The 15,999-nt window shown below is 39.0% G+C and overlaps 3 protein-coding genes across 4 annotated transcripts in view; all 3 read left to right on the forward strand.

Moving 5' to 3' along the window:
- Window positions 1-4,713: 4,713 nt before the first annotated feature.
- hoxb8a (homeobox B8a) lies at window positions 4,714-8,737 on the forward strand. Of its 2 annotated transcripts, none has more exons than XM_072487550.1 (2): window positions 4,714-7,480; window positions 7,862-8,737. In XM_072487550.1, the coding sequence occupies exons 1-2, from the start codon at window positions 7,054-7,056 to the stop codon at window positions 8,137-8,139; spliced, it is 705 nt and encodes a 234-aa protein (XP_072343651.1). In that variant the 5' UTR covers window positions 4,714-7,053; the 3' UTR covers window positions 8,140-8,737. The 2 variants fall into 2 exon arrangements, with proteins under 2 accessions (XP_072343651.1, XP_072343652.1); XM_072487551.1 differs by having other exon boundaries at window positions 6,673-7,480; window positions 7,865-8,737.
- Window positions 8,738-9,604: 867 nt separating this feature from the next.
- hoxb7a (homeobox B7a) lies at window positions 9,605-12,438 on the forward strand. Its single transcript, XM_072487552.1, has 2 exons — window positions 9,605-10,134; window positions 11,627-12,438. The coding sequence occupies exons 1-2, from the start codon at window positions 9,735-9,737 to the stop codon at window positions 11,860-11,862; spliced, it is 636 nt and encodes a 211-aa protein (XP_072343653.1). The 5' UTR covers window positions 9,605-9,734; the 3' UTR covers window positions 11,863-12,438.
- A 1,401-nt stretch (window positions 12,439-13,839) lies between these two features.
- hoxb3a (homeobox B3a) overlaps window positions 13,840-15,999 on the forward strand; it is a 45,889-nt gene continuing 43,729 nt past the window's right edge. The window contains exon 1 of the mRNA XM_072487536.1: window positions 13,840-14,290. Coding sequence (XP_072343637.1) covers window positions 14,154-14,290 — 137 coding nt within the window. The 5' untranslated portion in view covers window positions 13,840-14,153. The remainder of the gene's footprint in view (window positions 14,291-15,999) is intronic.

The following is a 15,999-nucleotide window of genomic DNA, read 5'->3' on the forward strand; positions in this document are numbered from 1 at the left end:
GGAATAATATAAATTGCCTTGGGAATTCAAAAGTAGAACCTTAATTTGTTTCCACATGTTCTGAAATAACCTCCATACACTATTAGGAAGAAAAACTAATCTGTTATCGATGTTCTGATAGTCGACTTGCATTGTTCACTATTATAATCAATATGCTAATTAATATTCCTCCAGTCGACCTATCTGAGTTCAATTTTGAAACAAATGAGACATCATTTGATCACTCTTTAGAAGGTTTAAGTCAACCCCACCTTTTAGCGGGTCAAAATATTTGAAATCTTGTTATTCAATGTATGTATCCTCTGTCTATGAATGTAGGTGTGCTTATATATACATTTATGCATGTACAGATATGGGTGTATGCACATAGACATTATAGATGAGAATTGTAAGATGACCAAACTAAATAATTGCAGAAACCAATCAATCTATTTGCTATATATTCTATTAATATATGTGACAAAAATCAAAATTTAAGAACGAAATGAAATGACAAAGAGTCATGTGAGAAAGTCGTTAAAAATCTGCAAGAAACAGCGAATGGGACATTTTAATACAACGTCATTAACTTAAAGACAGTCACATTCTAAGTAAAAATAACATTGCGATCCGCAAATCTATGACAATAAGATGCCAATTTCACCATCTTGGAAAGAAAGGTTGATCAATTCCATCGAATGTTTATCGTAGATGGAATTTCTGTTGATTACACCTCTTGTTGCCATCTTATTGTTGACAACGCAACAAGGAATAATTAGACGGGAGGAAGGGGTGCTCGCCACATTAAAGGCCTCTTTAGTTTGGCTCACTGGAAGGGCTGCCATGGATCTCTCATGGCCATATTAAAAAATAAATCTATGCTTAGATGTTTTATCACCTCCATAGCAGGGAAAAGGGTTATGCGACCGTTTAAAATTGCTTTAACTGGGGTGGAACTAGATATTACAGTATCAGTGTGTCATATATTAGAACTAATATAATATCAGTTATTTTCAGTTCAACATTATTTTCCAAACACAAGAGTCACAAACACTTAAAAGGAAAAGGCAGAAATGAGCCTTGTACGGTGGAGGAGGAGTTAAGAAGTTGCCTGTCATTATAGGAAATTCAGTGTGGTGAGCTGCAATAAAATAATATGACCGTTGTAAAAGTTTATAGGGTATAAATTTCTGAAGGTTAAGAATTGAACGTCTGTAAAACAAACACAGCAAAGGGAAAACTTTCAGAACCTATTAAATTAAACTCACAACTGGAGGTGCCAAGCAATAAAAATATGGCTTTGTGTTTTATATCTGAAGGGAAATATATAGGAACTGGATTTGTTCAGGGAAAATCGCGGCGAATATCGTGGTGTAACCAACATGCTTTTTCGATTCTAAAGCAAGCGACGCCCTCTTTTGTTCTACTTCCTCACCATTTCAGGCTGCCAGGAATTGCTGCAATAAAAAGCTATACAGAGTCTGGCGAGACGTCTGGAGTATGGTCTTTGGATGTGTTTACAACCCTGCGCCCATGCCTGCGACTTTATTCTAAAGCAGAATGCCCAATTGTTTAGACTCGGACTCGGAGACAATAGAGTTCTGAAAGCTTTCTTTCCCTCCCTTTTTTTCTTTTTCTTCTTCCCCTTCTTTACTGCCGTTCAGGAATTTAGGTTGTTAGCAATCCACTGCAGCACGGCAGTCAGGATGTGGTTTATTGGTACGGTCCCCGATTGTATTTGTCGATAGAATTGAAGAGTTTAAACCTTCTTCCCTTGCCATAGTTTGGGTCTAATAAATTCTTTATAGTCAGATTTTATCGCGCTATTGCGCATATTTGCTAATGCTTTTTCACCCTGTTTTTAAAAAATCCAGAATAATTCGTCCTCTGTCCAGTAGGTGGCAGCATTGTTCCACCAAAACTCAGTCATGACAATTCTGCAGATATTGTACAAGAATCTGGAATGCCGTAGATACAACACCCATATCAAAAAACACGCACAGCTTCCAGTTCACTTTCCCCTGCCTTTCTTGTTTCACCCTCTTTGAACATAAAATAGACATATTTTAATTCCTATAAGGCTTTGCCCCAATCAACTGTTTTGCTCTGTATTCAGCTGAAAAATGTCAGTAATGTTAATTTGAAATTTATCTTCATTTCAATGTCTTTATCTGGGCCACGTTCTGTGCAGTTCTGTTATTTTAAAACTGCAATATAAGCCTGAAAAGACAGCAGAAAGAATAAGTTCGTCCATTTACTTCAAGACATTGTACAATATGGGACTAACGTAAATAAATACAAATGCCCCCATTATAGAGGAATCACGGGGTAGGCTACGCTTGGGAGATATGTCAAATGCTAGGCATTCGCAGTTTTAAATATACATTTGCACAACTAAACGTCTAACAAACTACGTGTCTGATTCGCAGTTGATTATTTTAAAATATATGTATATTGGGAAATATCATGTATTTGTTTATAGACATAGGTTGTGTAGAACCATATTTGAAATGCACATTTAAATTTTTGGATGCTTTGCCTCCAAATGAACTTTCAACCCCGTTACATATCTCACATCTCAATGCACATGCTTTTCGATTGAATCCATCCTGGACTATTGTACATATATTGATTATTGCTTGTGAGACTGCCTACCTTTCAACAAACCACACACACACACACACATTTTCAGTGTAATAGCCATCCGCATGGACATTTCCTCCAGGCTTGTTTCCAGGTCTTGCTGATTGATTCTTTCTCAGACGTTATTGATTTCGTTTTTATTTGTTGCATGGTTTTAGAACTTGCACAATTTAGGTAACCACTCCTTTATCTGTTTGTCTCGGTACTTCGATCAAGCTTCAGGGCTTTTTCATATATAACTGCAAGGGTCTATGCAGAAGTCTCTGGGATTAGGATTTGCACAGAACTGAACTGATTATAACATTGTGTAAAAACAAAACTGGAATCTCATCCAAAGAGAGGGAAGGCTATATTGCAATAGAATAGTTCTTTCGCTATGTCTATCACTTTTTTTTTCTATTTTAGTCTTTCTCGAAGCCTCATTTTATTACAATATCACATGTTTATAGATACCAGGTTGCTCATAATTTCACGAAAAACAGAATTTACCAAGAGAACGCCGAATGTAAAACATTTTGGCGATACTTTATTTTGGGCTCTTTAAACTTTTTACACAGTTCTCCCAATGACTAAAGACATGTGATTAGGATAAAAAGTAAACAAGATTGCTGTTTCACAATTGCAACCCCGCGCGCTTCATATGCATCTGGATGAAGGTGTTTACGTGCGTCAACATCCATTGATATCCACCTTTCTGCCTTTATATACAGCACATTAGTCGGAACATAACACGCCTGTGATTTTACATTTCAAATCTGTCAAAGTTGGTCATATCTTCACTTGTACACAAGATCCCGGCTTTCTATTAATTTTAGATCAAATTCCAATGCGATTATTTGCGTTTGATTAAGGTATCAATAACATCTCAGCTGATTAAAATACAGAAACACATAATAGTACAGATACATAAATATCTCCATAATACTTGTGTCGTCTCATTTCCTATCACTGTCAACAGTTACGGGTGAATGAAAAGTAAAATGAATGCGGCAGTATTAACACCTTTAATATCCTATCTCATTGTGCTGTTTAATATTTCTCAACAGAATAGAGTGCTTAAATGTGAGGAAGCTGCTTCGATTGCTAGCATAGAATAAATACACAGAAATATATAAAGAACTCCATTTGAAAACAGGCTCCATCGAAATAGGTTTACTTTTATAAATTAATTTGCAAGCAACTCCCATTAAAATGTGTATAGTTAAATGTATCTACGTTCATGATAGGTGCGTGGAATGTGTCACATATGTGTGTGCATGTGTGTGTGTACCTCTATGCGGGGAGAGATAAAGGTTTATAGAGATAGAGACCAAATTCACAATATGTAAATGCATATATAATTAAACTTAGGAAATATATTTGAACACTTTCGAACAACATGGAATCACGCCCATGAATTGAATCACGTTGCTGGTAAAGATTAAACACATCAAAATACAAAGAAGGACAATATTGAACAAACAGTCCAGAGCTATCTAAAGCACGTCACGGCCCTAATACCTTATAAGCAGCAGTCACGTGGGCCCTCACAGACCGGACAGTGGGCAAGTTGTGGATACTGTTTATTTTAGTGGTCAGAAATCATTTTATTTCTAAAGACCTTCGGATAATGAACCAGTTACAATAACAAGGAAGTTGCAAATCGCATCCTAACAAAGCATTTTTGTGCTAAAACAAAATGTTATAAAGTATCTGGTTGGTCAATGTCGCACCAATAGTACATTTTAATCAACTTTGTTTTATCACATTAAAACCGTAACATCTATTCCGTTAGCTTTAGCGCTAATAGTGGCACATTGCAACAGAATTTAAGTGGATAAAGTAAGTACCATTACTAAAAACGAAAGTAAAAGTGGGTACTACAAACGGAACGCTGTCCTTTAAGCTTGAGGGGGAAAAAATACAATAATATTGAAATATTTTAAGGTGAGTCAGAGGAGCTCCAAGTAGCGGCCGACAGAGAGGGCAAAGTTTTCAAAGGGAATCTTTCAATGAATTATAAAAACATTGAGTTAATTCAGTCCTATTACGAGCACATTTTTTTTTTGGGGGGGGGGGGGGGGCGTTGTGCTAATGCCACTTATAGAAAAAGGGAATCATTTACAAGCTTCAACGTTTGTAGAACGGAATCGTTTTTTTTTAGAATTGATGAGGTACTGCACAGGACGCCCTTTTAAAAGACATTCGATTGCCTTTTTATCACTGTTATCTTATTGGGTGATTTGATCAGTTGTGCAGATTTCACAGGCTACACGTGCACGAAGTTAATAACATCTTCTTATCGGTGTTTTTCATTATTGTCTTACCTCAGCTGTACTCAGTAACTTTAGTCGATGATAATTTTACAACACCAGCGTGTTCCTCGCCGGCTCAGCTATCCCATAACATTACAGATTGGGATGAAAATATGCAGTTCAACAATCACCACTGTTCCTGCAACACGGAGTTATTGCGAGAATATAACGGAACATAATATTCTATATATTGTTTATATATACTGGAAATAGATTGAGGGACAGAGTGGTGCGTATAGAAATTAACAAAAGTTAGATAATTTGAAAGATTCCTAATCAGTATAAGAATATGTAAAGTTACAACATTGCCACTTATTGTGTGTGTCAGTTGCGATAATGTTTACATGTTCTCGCATTGCCACCGATACCCGACAGTTTTATTTACACTTTGAATCCTAACAGGTTCTATTTTAACTAACTTTTCAACTGTTGTGAAGGCGTAAACTCTGCTGATTTGGATGGGCCGTATGGTTATATGTGGACAATCCGAATGCTAACATAAAAGAAGCCATTTGTGCCGAATTAAAATGCGTGATTAGCTTTAGTGTGCTTCGGGAGACCTGCCAAGGTGTGTCAGATTAATTGTAAATTATTTTGACTACTTCACGAAATCTTAGTATTAAAGAGGTTTGGTAGCAAAATGCTTCGACCTCACAATACCCCGATTCCTAATTGGCGATAAGAAAGAGCTTGTTTAAAACAAAAAACATAAACTTAAAAAATAATGCAGGTTTACCATAAATCATTACCATGGCGTTTCATTAGTGGTTAAAAAGCAGGTGCTCGGTTTGAAAATATGAACAAAGATTACAATACTTTTCCTCAACTTTATACTCGATTTTAGAATGTAATGTCAACTCTTTGTAAAGCACTTCAACCAAATATATATTATAATATAAATACAGATGCATGCAATATATAAAATCTATGATAAAGAGAAAATATGTTCGAAGTAAATTAAAGCGCGTGTTTAGAGAGCTTTAATCTAGCGTGCATGATCCTTTATTAGGAACCACTGCATTTGCTTTCACTGACAACCCTCTGGGCTGGAAGGTAAAACTCTTTTAATTAGACCAAATTTGTGGTGTAACATGTCACCCAATAGCAAATAGTCCATAATAATTGTTTTGTATAAAAATGTTTCATACTTAATATAGAAAGCGACAATGGAGTGCCCTCTTCAGAAAACCTATATTTTAGTGCTCCGCACAGAGCCCCTCGTAAAAGCACTAACTGCCGTTCACTGCATGTTATAAACAATAACAGGCTGTGCTTTTATTACGCTTTATAGTTCCTTAATCTCTTTCCTATAGTTCTCAGATGACTGTTACTGTTCCAGGGTCCGTCCAAGCACCGGATAAAAGGCTTTATTAATAATAGGAAAACGGGTCATTAAATTGTTAAATAGCACTAGATTTCCATCTTCCTTAAGATAAAGCATTTTTTTAAAAATCCCAAATAATTTGCGTTTGTCTATTACTGTACTTGTCGCTTCGCTGCAATAACTTGGGAGGAAAAATAGCAATTAGATCCAAAGTTGATAGTAATTAGATTTTTGGTTTGGTACTGTACTGCCATGTCTTGTTGATGTAACTCTGACCTTTAAAAGAGACGCATATTCTCATTAAATGGTTTGGAAATTAACGTCTGAATGTCTATCCTTTACTTCACAGCAGCGTGGACACCTCCCCTTATCAATCTTTTGGTGGCGTATGTATTTCATCTGTTGTAAAGCGGCTGATATCCCGGTAATGAACATGGTTGAATATATTAATCCGCATATTCCCCCCTCTCTATCTTTCTCTCATTCCCTCTCTCTCTCTCACCATTCCCTTTTCACGCGGTGCAGTGTCCGTACGGAGTAAGCGAAGCCAATAGGACGTGGTTGAGGTAATAAATGCAAATTATCATGAAAAGAGACGGCAAAATATGAAACAACTCATTTGGGCTGAAGTAAATCACAGAAAACTGTTTATGAGTGAACCTCTTCACGAAGATGTGATTCCAGGACCTTATTTGTTGAGATCAATAAGATGAAGGTTTAATTTGTTTCTAAAAAAGATCCTGGCTTGTTTGTTTGGCTGATTAACAAACACGAAGTTCCCTCCGTTGAGCAGAAATATCCTAGTCCTTCCCAATGAGCTCCTACTTTGTGAATTCGCTGTTTTCCAAGTATAAAAGTGGGGACACACTGCGCCCCAATTATTATGACTGTGGGTTCACCCAGGACCTGAGCGGCAGACCCACCGTGGTCTATGGACCCGGCACCGGGGGCAGCTTCCAACATCCCAGCCAGATCCCGGATTTTTACCACCACGGAACGGCCACCTTGTCCACCTCCGCCTACCAGCAGAATCCGTGTGCCGTGACGTGTCACGGGGATGCCGGCAGTTTCTACAGCTACGATACCCTGCAAAGGCAGCCAATTTTCGCCGCCCAACAAGAGGCCGAACTGATCCAGTACCCCGACTGCAAGTCGACGGCGAACAGCCTAGGAGAGGAAGCAGAGAATTCAGAACAGAGTTCATCTCCAACACAGCTGTTCCCGTGGATGAGACCGCAAGGTGAGGTTTTGAAGTGGGCCAGCGAGAAATAAAGCGGCAGACAGAAAGGACCGGGATTACACACACACATTTCAAAACACAGAAAGGTTCATTTCCTGAGCCAATAAAGGAAACGTTAAAACTTTAGTGTTTTATGATTCTTAAGTTCAGTACTTGTAAATTACTTTATACTTTAATGATCCTGCAGCGGTTTTTTAAAGTGTGGTATATTGCATGCTGTTTGTAGTTTTATTGCAGTTTTATGGCGTATTTTTCCTACGGTGTTGAATACTGTTTAATAGTGTTTAAATCTTGTTTTAGAACCCTTCGCATTACAACTACAGAGCCTCATTGAGTTTTCTTTCTTGGTTCCTCCCTCTCTCTTCCCCCTCTCTTCCCTAGTAGCAGCAGGACGGCGCAGGGGCAGGCAGACATACAGTCGCTATCAGACACTAGAACTTGAAAAAGAATTTTTGTTCAATCCATACCTGACTCGAAAACGGCGGATCGAAGTGTCACACGCCCTGGGACTGACCGAGAGGCAGGTCAAAATTTGGTTCCAGAACAGAAGGATGAAATGGAAGAAGGAAAATAACAAAGACAAGTTTCCCAGCAGCAAATCCGAAATAGAAGAAACTCCAAAGGAGAAGGAAGTAAAAGAAGACGAAGAAAAAGATTAATAATAATGAAAAAAATAATTTAAAACATAAAACGTTAACCGGAGGGTGTATGAATAGAATAATGTAGACAGTTTTTAAATAGTGCGGGTGTGAGGAGCAGAACACATTTTACTGATTGCTGTTTGATACACAATATTGTACGCAAATGTATGGAGGTGTAGATTGAAACGAGTATTCCAACTTTTTACCAGATATAATACATGTGATTGTGTAACACTCTCTATAGCTGTTCCAAGTGGATTCTTGTAAAAGTATTTAATGTGAAGTTCATAGATCAATGTCCTAGTGTGTGTGAGTGTATGTTTTGAAATACTGCTGTTGAATATTGAAGCCGTGTGCACTATTTCAGCTAATGTCCATTAGCTTAAAGAAAAATCCCGACAACATGAAGCTGCCTATTTAAGCTTTAGCAATTTTAGATTGTGTTATTCTTTATGTCTTTATTGTATTTATAAGATTGCTTTCTCCAAATTGGCATGTGCAGAAGAACAGGCTGTTTTAAAATCAATACAATAAGTTTTAACTGTGGGAGAAGTCTACTGTATACGTGAATTGCTTTATTTGGGGGTAGGGGGTGTTGGGGGGTGGGGGGGGGGGGGGGGGGGGGGGAGAAGGACCAGTGATCCATTAACGTTATACACGAGATTGGGCTATTGTTTGAACATGCAAGCGGCGGAAAAGGGTACAATAAACTTTACAAGCGAAAACAGGACTGTGAAATTGCTCAGCTTTTTTTCCCGAAACAGAACCGATTTGAATGGAAGGATTTGGCAAAAGGAAAACTGCATATTTTGCCGAGGTAGACAACCAGATAGATGGATAGGTAATATTGTTGAAAACTGAGCATTAAATATCAATAACACATTGCTATTGCACCTGACTCAATTTGTCTTTGTGACTTTTTTATTAGTGACCTGTTTATGTTTGCAGTTCACTTGACTCATTTGCACTCATAATTCCTTCTTCCCCCCATCCCCCCCCCCCCCCCCCTCCCCCCACCCTTAAAAAAGAACAAGTTGAAGTTCATCCTGGAGTAGCTGTGACTAACAGTGGGCTGATGATATATGTTTAGTTTGTGTATAAATGACCATTGTAGTTTTGGAAAATAAATCCCAAGCACACCCCTTCGGCCAGTGATCCATATCAAGGTAGATATCGATTATTGGAAGTCACAGCGCGCAATGTTAGAACACACGCGAGCCGAAAGAAAGCTGTTTTGACAAATGTGTTTTCCACTCGAATCTGAACGCAAGCTAGAGAAAGCAAATCGATTTATTTAAATTCCCATCCAAATGATCGATCAACCCGGCCTATAAACTCAATTTGCGTCCAATTCACCCTGTATTTAAACTTAGTCACATTATGACTTGGATGCAGGAATTCTCCTTATGATCAGAGAATTTTTTTTATCATCCAAAGAAGCCGCGGGTAGCCTGATTCTCATTGGCCCCCAGTGTCACGTGCCGAGATCACGTGCATCGGGAGGAAAAAGGGGGTTCTTTTGGTGTAAATCTGGACTCTAATTCCGTAATATATCACCGTACCTCGTAAAACCGACACTGAAACGTCCCGGCCTACAAATCACCAGCCAAATTATGAGTTCATTGTATTATGCGAATGCTTTATTTTCGAAATATACAGCCGGAACTTCTGTTTTTCCAACGGGGGTATTTTCGGAACCAACTTCTTGCGCCTTTGCCTCAAACTCCCAGCGGTCGGGCTATGGCTCAGGGTCCGCTTCTTACGCAGCCACTGTGCCGGGTTTGTACAGCACTTCCAACAGCCTTCACCACCAGACCCCGACCATGTACACGTCTCCTTATGGCCTCAACGCGAACTCCTTTAACATGCACTGCTCTTCATTCGATCACAACATTTCATCACTGATGTGCGGCGCTGGAGACTCTTGCAAGCAGACTTGCAGCAAGTCGGAGCAAAGAGAGACAGACCCCCAGTCCGAGAACTTCCGCATCTACCCTTGGATGAAGAGCTCAGGTATGTGAAAAAGTCACATAAAATGAATTCTTTTAGAGGGACCGTCAATTACTTTATTGCATTATGGTGTCGTGTTCATTTATGACGTTCACCAAGCAGGGTATAAAATGCAATGACTAGCCCCGTAAGCAATAAAGTCGCTGAGTTGGAAGTATATTATTAGCTCCATGTGACAAATATATCTTAAAAGTAAAATAGCAAATAGAGATCTGCAGAGCTGTGCATTGTAGGACATCTCTGGTTACACATTTCAGAGAGACCTTCATTCTTGCTCTTGTACATTTTGGCCAATCTGTGCTCTTAAATCCAACAAAAACAGCATTGTACCCGGAATATCCCATGAGACTGAACTCGTCTCTTTTCCCTTTTTCTGTTCAATTCCATTAATTGCTCTTCGGTTCAAAGTTTCTCTCCGTCTTTTTAAGTTGCGACGTGCTTTGTGTGTTGTGGATGCGGTTGGAAAGGGTGTTGGGGGGGGGGGGGGGTAGGCGCTGGGGAGGGCTCGCTGCTGGGGACTGAAGCGGAATACATCAGGGATGGCAAGAAGATGACAAATGGAGGCGACGAAAAGTGCGCAAAAACTAGCATTAAATATTTATAAAGATATTTCAGTTCAATGGGAATTTTCCTTAAATGCGCAGCCTGCCGTTGTTTTGGCCCAGGCAAACCAATGCGGCAGCACTTGTGTAACATGTAAGGTATGGGGATGCGGGGGGGGGGGGGGCAGATGGGAGGTGAGGAGGTGGATGGGGGTGGGGGCGGTTGGTAGCGTGGGGAGGAGGGAGCCCTTAGTCAATTCTCCCACTTTAACAGCTCTTTACAACAAGGCATGTGTGAGGCTTCCTTCAGTGCCTATCCCACATTTGCATTATTTTTCATGAATGTTGGCGAAGTGCAAAGTTGGAAGCAATTTACTGAATTTGGAGATTGCTGCCTTACTGGACAATCGCATAGGCACAGTGCACCAGCGAGCTGTGCTTTGAAATAAATCGCAGTATCCATTTTCTAACTACCTGTCAGTTTCATGTTACATAACATTAATTCACCAAATGCAGACTGCAACTAGGATGTAGTAAAATGACCATCTATCAATGGATTCTAGCTGCGAAACTACTAAAGGCATTCCTGTTTCAAAATAATAGTTAAATAGAAAATTAAAGTCAATATGCTTTTTGAGTTTCATTACCTGACAGTTGTTCCAGGCCTTTAAGTGCTATGTAAACAATTTAAATACTTCCCCATAAAGTCATCCTTCGTCTTTCTTTATAAAGCGTTAATACAAACTTTATATTGATTGTAATCAGTTAGTTTCCGACAGTAATTTATTGGATCTGTCATGGGGATATTCGAGATATTATGTAAAAATTAGTGGCAAGAGTCAAGAGTCGGAAGTAGTGCTGAATATTTTGAGAGAGCTAATGCTACATTGTTTGTGATCTCTCTTTTCTATTTCGCCCCTTTTTTTCGATGCTTCTCCTTCTTCGTGGTCTAGCCTCAGACAGGAAAAGGGGACGTCAGACCTATACTCGCTACCAGACCCTGGAACTGGAGAAAGAGTTTCACTTCAACCGCTACCTCACCAGACGGAGACGTATCGAGATCGCACACGCGCTCTGCCTGACTGAAAGGCAAATTAAAATTTGGTTTCAGAACAGGAGGATGAAGTGGAAGAAGGAAAGTAAAGTCACCACTCCACCTGATGCAGGCGAAGAAAAGCAGGAAGAATGAAGAAAAATAAACTTCTAAAAACTCAAAAAGAAGCATAAACTTAAAAGACTTTTTTAAACAAAATGGAACGAGTTGTTCCCCATTTCTTAACACTGAAACAGAATACTACCTAAATCTGTAACAGTTTTACTTGTAGTTTGTTTTGTACAGATTAGAGGGAATAACCCAAATCTATATTGTACAAGTACAGTTATATATAGTCTGTGCGTTAGCCTTTTTGATGTGGTGAATTGTGTTTCTGTAATTAGCTTGCCGTATCTGGTATATTTAAAGGAAAACAATGTCAGTGACTTTATATTAGTTACTGTATTGATGTAATTTCTTGTCATTAAGAATAGTTTCCAAAAGGAGCTGTGTGTAGTCCCAACCCGTGTACAGATTATTGACGTGTCCCATATAAACTCCGGTTATAGTTAAATATATAAAATGGTGTCTGGTGGAAGTATTGAGTGTAATTTCTCTGTACATTTTTTTTGATATTTATGGACCACTTATGTTTGCTCAGTTGAGATTTTGCGCTTAGCTATGAAGGATGTAAACTGTTCTGTGAAATAAAATTAGGATTTTTTTTCGTTATTGGGCTCCTCTATTAAAGTTGATATTTTCCACACACACACATTCAGACACAAAGACAATAAGAATTACAATCTGGCCATCAACGAAAAGACACAATGCTGAGACTGGGTTTATGCGTTAGTACCAATTCCTCTACCAGAATAAGCCAATTAAAGGAATATTTTCTCCCGAGTTTATTTCGGGGTTTAGATTCCAACGTATAGCACTCGAGTCTTCAAACTCAGATTTCCTGATTAAACAATTCCACGATACAAAGGCACTGGAACCATCCCGAACGTCCTCGTGAGAGTTGTAACACCCTGCCTAAGTAAAGCTACAACACGTTGTGAAGAGGATGTAGCCAGGTTTTGGTGTCGAATAAGAAAGACGAACATTTCAGCAATTTAACAGTTGCGGAATTACTATTAGATGGTGGGTTTAATATGAGCAGTTTGCATTATTGGCCTTTATGTAACTAACATACATCCCTCGCGAATGAAATATGTTTGAGAGAAAGCGAGGGAAATACTTTCCAACACATCTTGGAAAGCCGTGAAATTGTTCGTACCATTTTGACACACACACGATTGTATTTTTTAGTTATGGACTAACTACTTCTGGTTCTAAAATATTTGAAAGTTATCGTAATATACTTCTAGACGCATTGCGCCATGTAGATAGTGAAGATAAGCCCAGTCAATTAAGCAGGGTCACCGAGATTCAGTTCGGGTTATCCTCCCTCTTGTCCTTTTCAATGTAGGGTGTATAGGATGGGTTCTGATATGATCAGGAAAATCGGCATGTAATGGTATTGATGATCCACTGTTGTTCCTCCAAAAACAAAATAAATCAGGATAATATGCATCAAATCTAATTTGAGGAAAATAATTGTTCAAACTGTGAAAATAGGTTTTTAAAATGAACCCAGGTAAATTTCGTTAAACGTAGAAATTAAATAATTTAACATCCTATGTTCCAGTCGGTTTCACGTAAACCGCACGAGTAACAAAGTCACAGTAAAAGAGAGCGAAGGAACATCTTGATTTTCACAAAAGCGATTTTTAAAGTTTATATAGCTACCCATCTTTCTGTTAAATATAGGCGAATAGGGGGAGCAGACAGATGACGGGGGGTTTATTTAATGTGGTCTGGATTACAAAATAGATAACGGAGACAAACAGAACCATTTTGTAAGAAAACATTTAATAAAACATATTCTTTTTACCATTTTGCTTTAGCAGAAAACATGGCGGCGAGGGGGCCTGTTGTTGGTAGTCATGAAGAAATGCAATAAATTCCTTGTTGTTTTATGAAAATTTACAACTTTGTGATAGAACTTTATGAGTGGATCGGTCCTTCGATTGGCCGCTGCCGGTCATGTGGATAGCAACCGTGAACATGAACTTTTTATGATTTCCCATGTGAGTATATTGCAGTATTCTTTTGGCCACCGTACCTTGGGTCGGTCCTGTGTCCTCCTCAGGGCTTCTATCGGGGTTTTTTTTTCAAACTTTGATAGTTACTATTAGAGGTACAAACACACACATAGGCAGAGACAGAGACACACATACACACACACACGCACACAAAGTAAACAAGACTTTTTTTTGTAATCTTCCACTTGTCTGTCGATTGGGAATTTCAACAATGGATGGAGTGGCGCAAATCTCAGTGATGTGGATGATATCATTTTTCAAAGAGGCTCGAATTCCGATTTCCGTGTGAATGACTGATGCATGAAACCCGGGTTAGTCTGCGGACGCAGGTTAACCGACGGCTATCAGTTTGGGACAATATTTGTGAAAGAAAAATCGCGCTGGTTCCAAAGTGAGGGAAGGATGATCGAACCAAAATCACAGATGCTATTGCAAAGGTAAGACGGATGTCAGGACGTATCTTCTATTGATTTTTTTAAACAATTGCATTCAATGGGTTTGTGCAGAATATCAGCGAACGGTCTCACAGAAAATAGAGACTTGTTGACGTCACTTAGAAAATATATTTGTTGCATTTTATTCTAATGAGTCTGTGTTTCGAGACTGCAATTTGAGTGAGCTGTGCAAAGTTATTTCGGCACATTTGCTGGGAGACCGCAAGTTTGGGGATTGCTATTTTTCTGTAAGCTGTTCTATTTCACAGGATGTTATAAAATTAAGGAACCAGTATGCAGAGTGGCTCTGGCGTGTTGACAAATCTATAATTGTGTTCGGGGACGGAATTTGATACATAGTAAGGTTAAATGAGCTTCGCGATTGTTATTCTTTTCTCGAGGGTTGCTCATTGCGTGAACACTTTTATCCAGAAGAGCAATTAGAACGGGCAGTGTCACCGACACTGACGCACTGACGTATTGTGATTGTGGTGTAATAGTAATATTTCCTCCTATTGTGCTTCACGTTTGTTCCTAATTTGTTCTGAGCCCGGCTCCTAATGCTGGAGTTACAAATTCAAACGTTTACGATATGCGACAGTTGTTTTTTTTCTGTTGGACACCATTAGGGTTTCAGCTTACACTGTCAGTGGATAATAGTCCGATGATATAATATAAAATGGCGTTTAGTTGACCGTGGTTTAGAATGTTTAGCAACCAAGATCCCAGTAGTTCTGCATTGATATAATATAAATCCATCAGCGTTTTAGCTGGTGGGGGTTGGGGCGGGGAGGGGGGTGTTGGGGCTGGCGGGATTGTTGCTCTCTGCTGCCACCTTGCGTTCCAATCGGCAGAGGAAGCCGGAAAATAAGGAGCAAAAGGCACATGCTGCATTTTAACTGCAGAATTTGCTGCATAAAGGAGCACAGGCGATTTTATATATATCGTCGATGTGTGTGAATACCTGCGGATTATACATGTCTGTATAAATAAATGTCTATGTTTGTAGCAATTTTCATTATTGGTCTGTAGCAAGCTGCATATTTGCTTTGCCGTTATTTCTGATCTCAGTGCTACAATTGCACTAAGTGGAATCTAACTATGAATGTTTGCGGTTTTATTTTATTGGCGATTGTGTTCAAAGAAAATTTTGAGCTCCGTGTATATGTAAAAGAAAAGATAAAGTAGACGCAGTGATGTGTCCGAATGTAATTGTATTGAAATTGTCAGGGTCTCCAAACACCCTACTTCAATTGCAGCCAATTCACTTTGAACAGAAATGCTTCAGACGAAAGATATTGATGAAATCGAATTTTGTGTCAAACTTAATTTGCAGCTGAGATTTGTAAAATTCCTGTACAAACGGATCTCATAGGAGTACATTTCTGGTTACATCCGATTAGCAGCAAATTGCTAGCAAGGCCCGAATTTGCTATGCATCCCTGGGCAGATAGCAATGCTGCAAGTCAATGCTGTTCTGTGCAAGGCCCCTCATTTGTAGCGGAACCAGCCCGGTTATAAACGAATTTCTGCTTTTAATGACCCACTAGAAACAATAAACAAGATCCACAGAACTTCCACCACGCCCTTTAGTTTTACCTTCCCACACTTTCAAAGAGAATTTTATATCCTCTGCCTAACAAAGATATGTCGAAATTGACACGGAAAGTAAACGACAAGTCGATGGCCAGTAAAAGGGAATGACAGGAATA

Source organism: Scyliorhinus torazame, chromosome 21 (assembly GCF_047496885.1).
Source record: "Scyliorhinus torazame isolate Kashiwa2021f chromosome 21, sScyTor2.1, whole genome shotgun sequence".
NCBI lineage: Eukaryota > Metazoa > Chordata > Chondrichthyes > Carcharhiniformes > Scyliorhinidae > Scyliorhinus > Scyliorhinus torazame.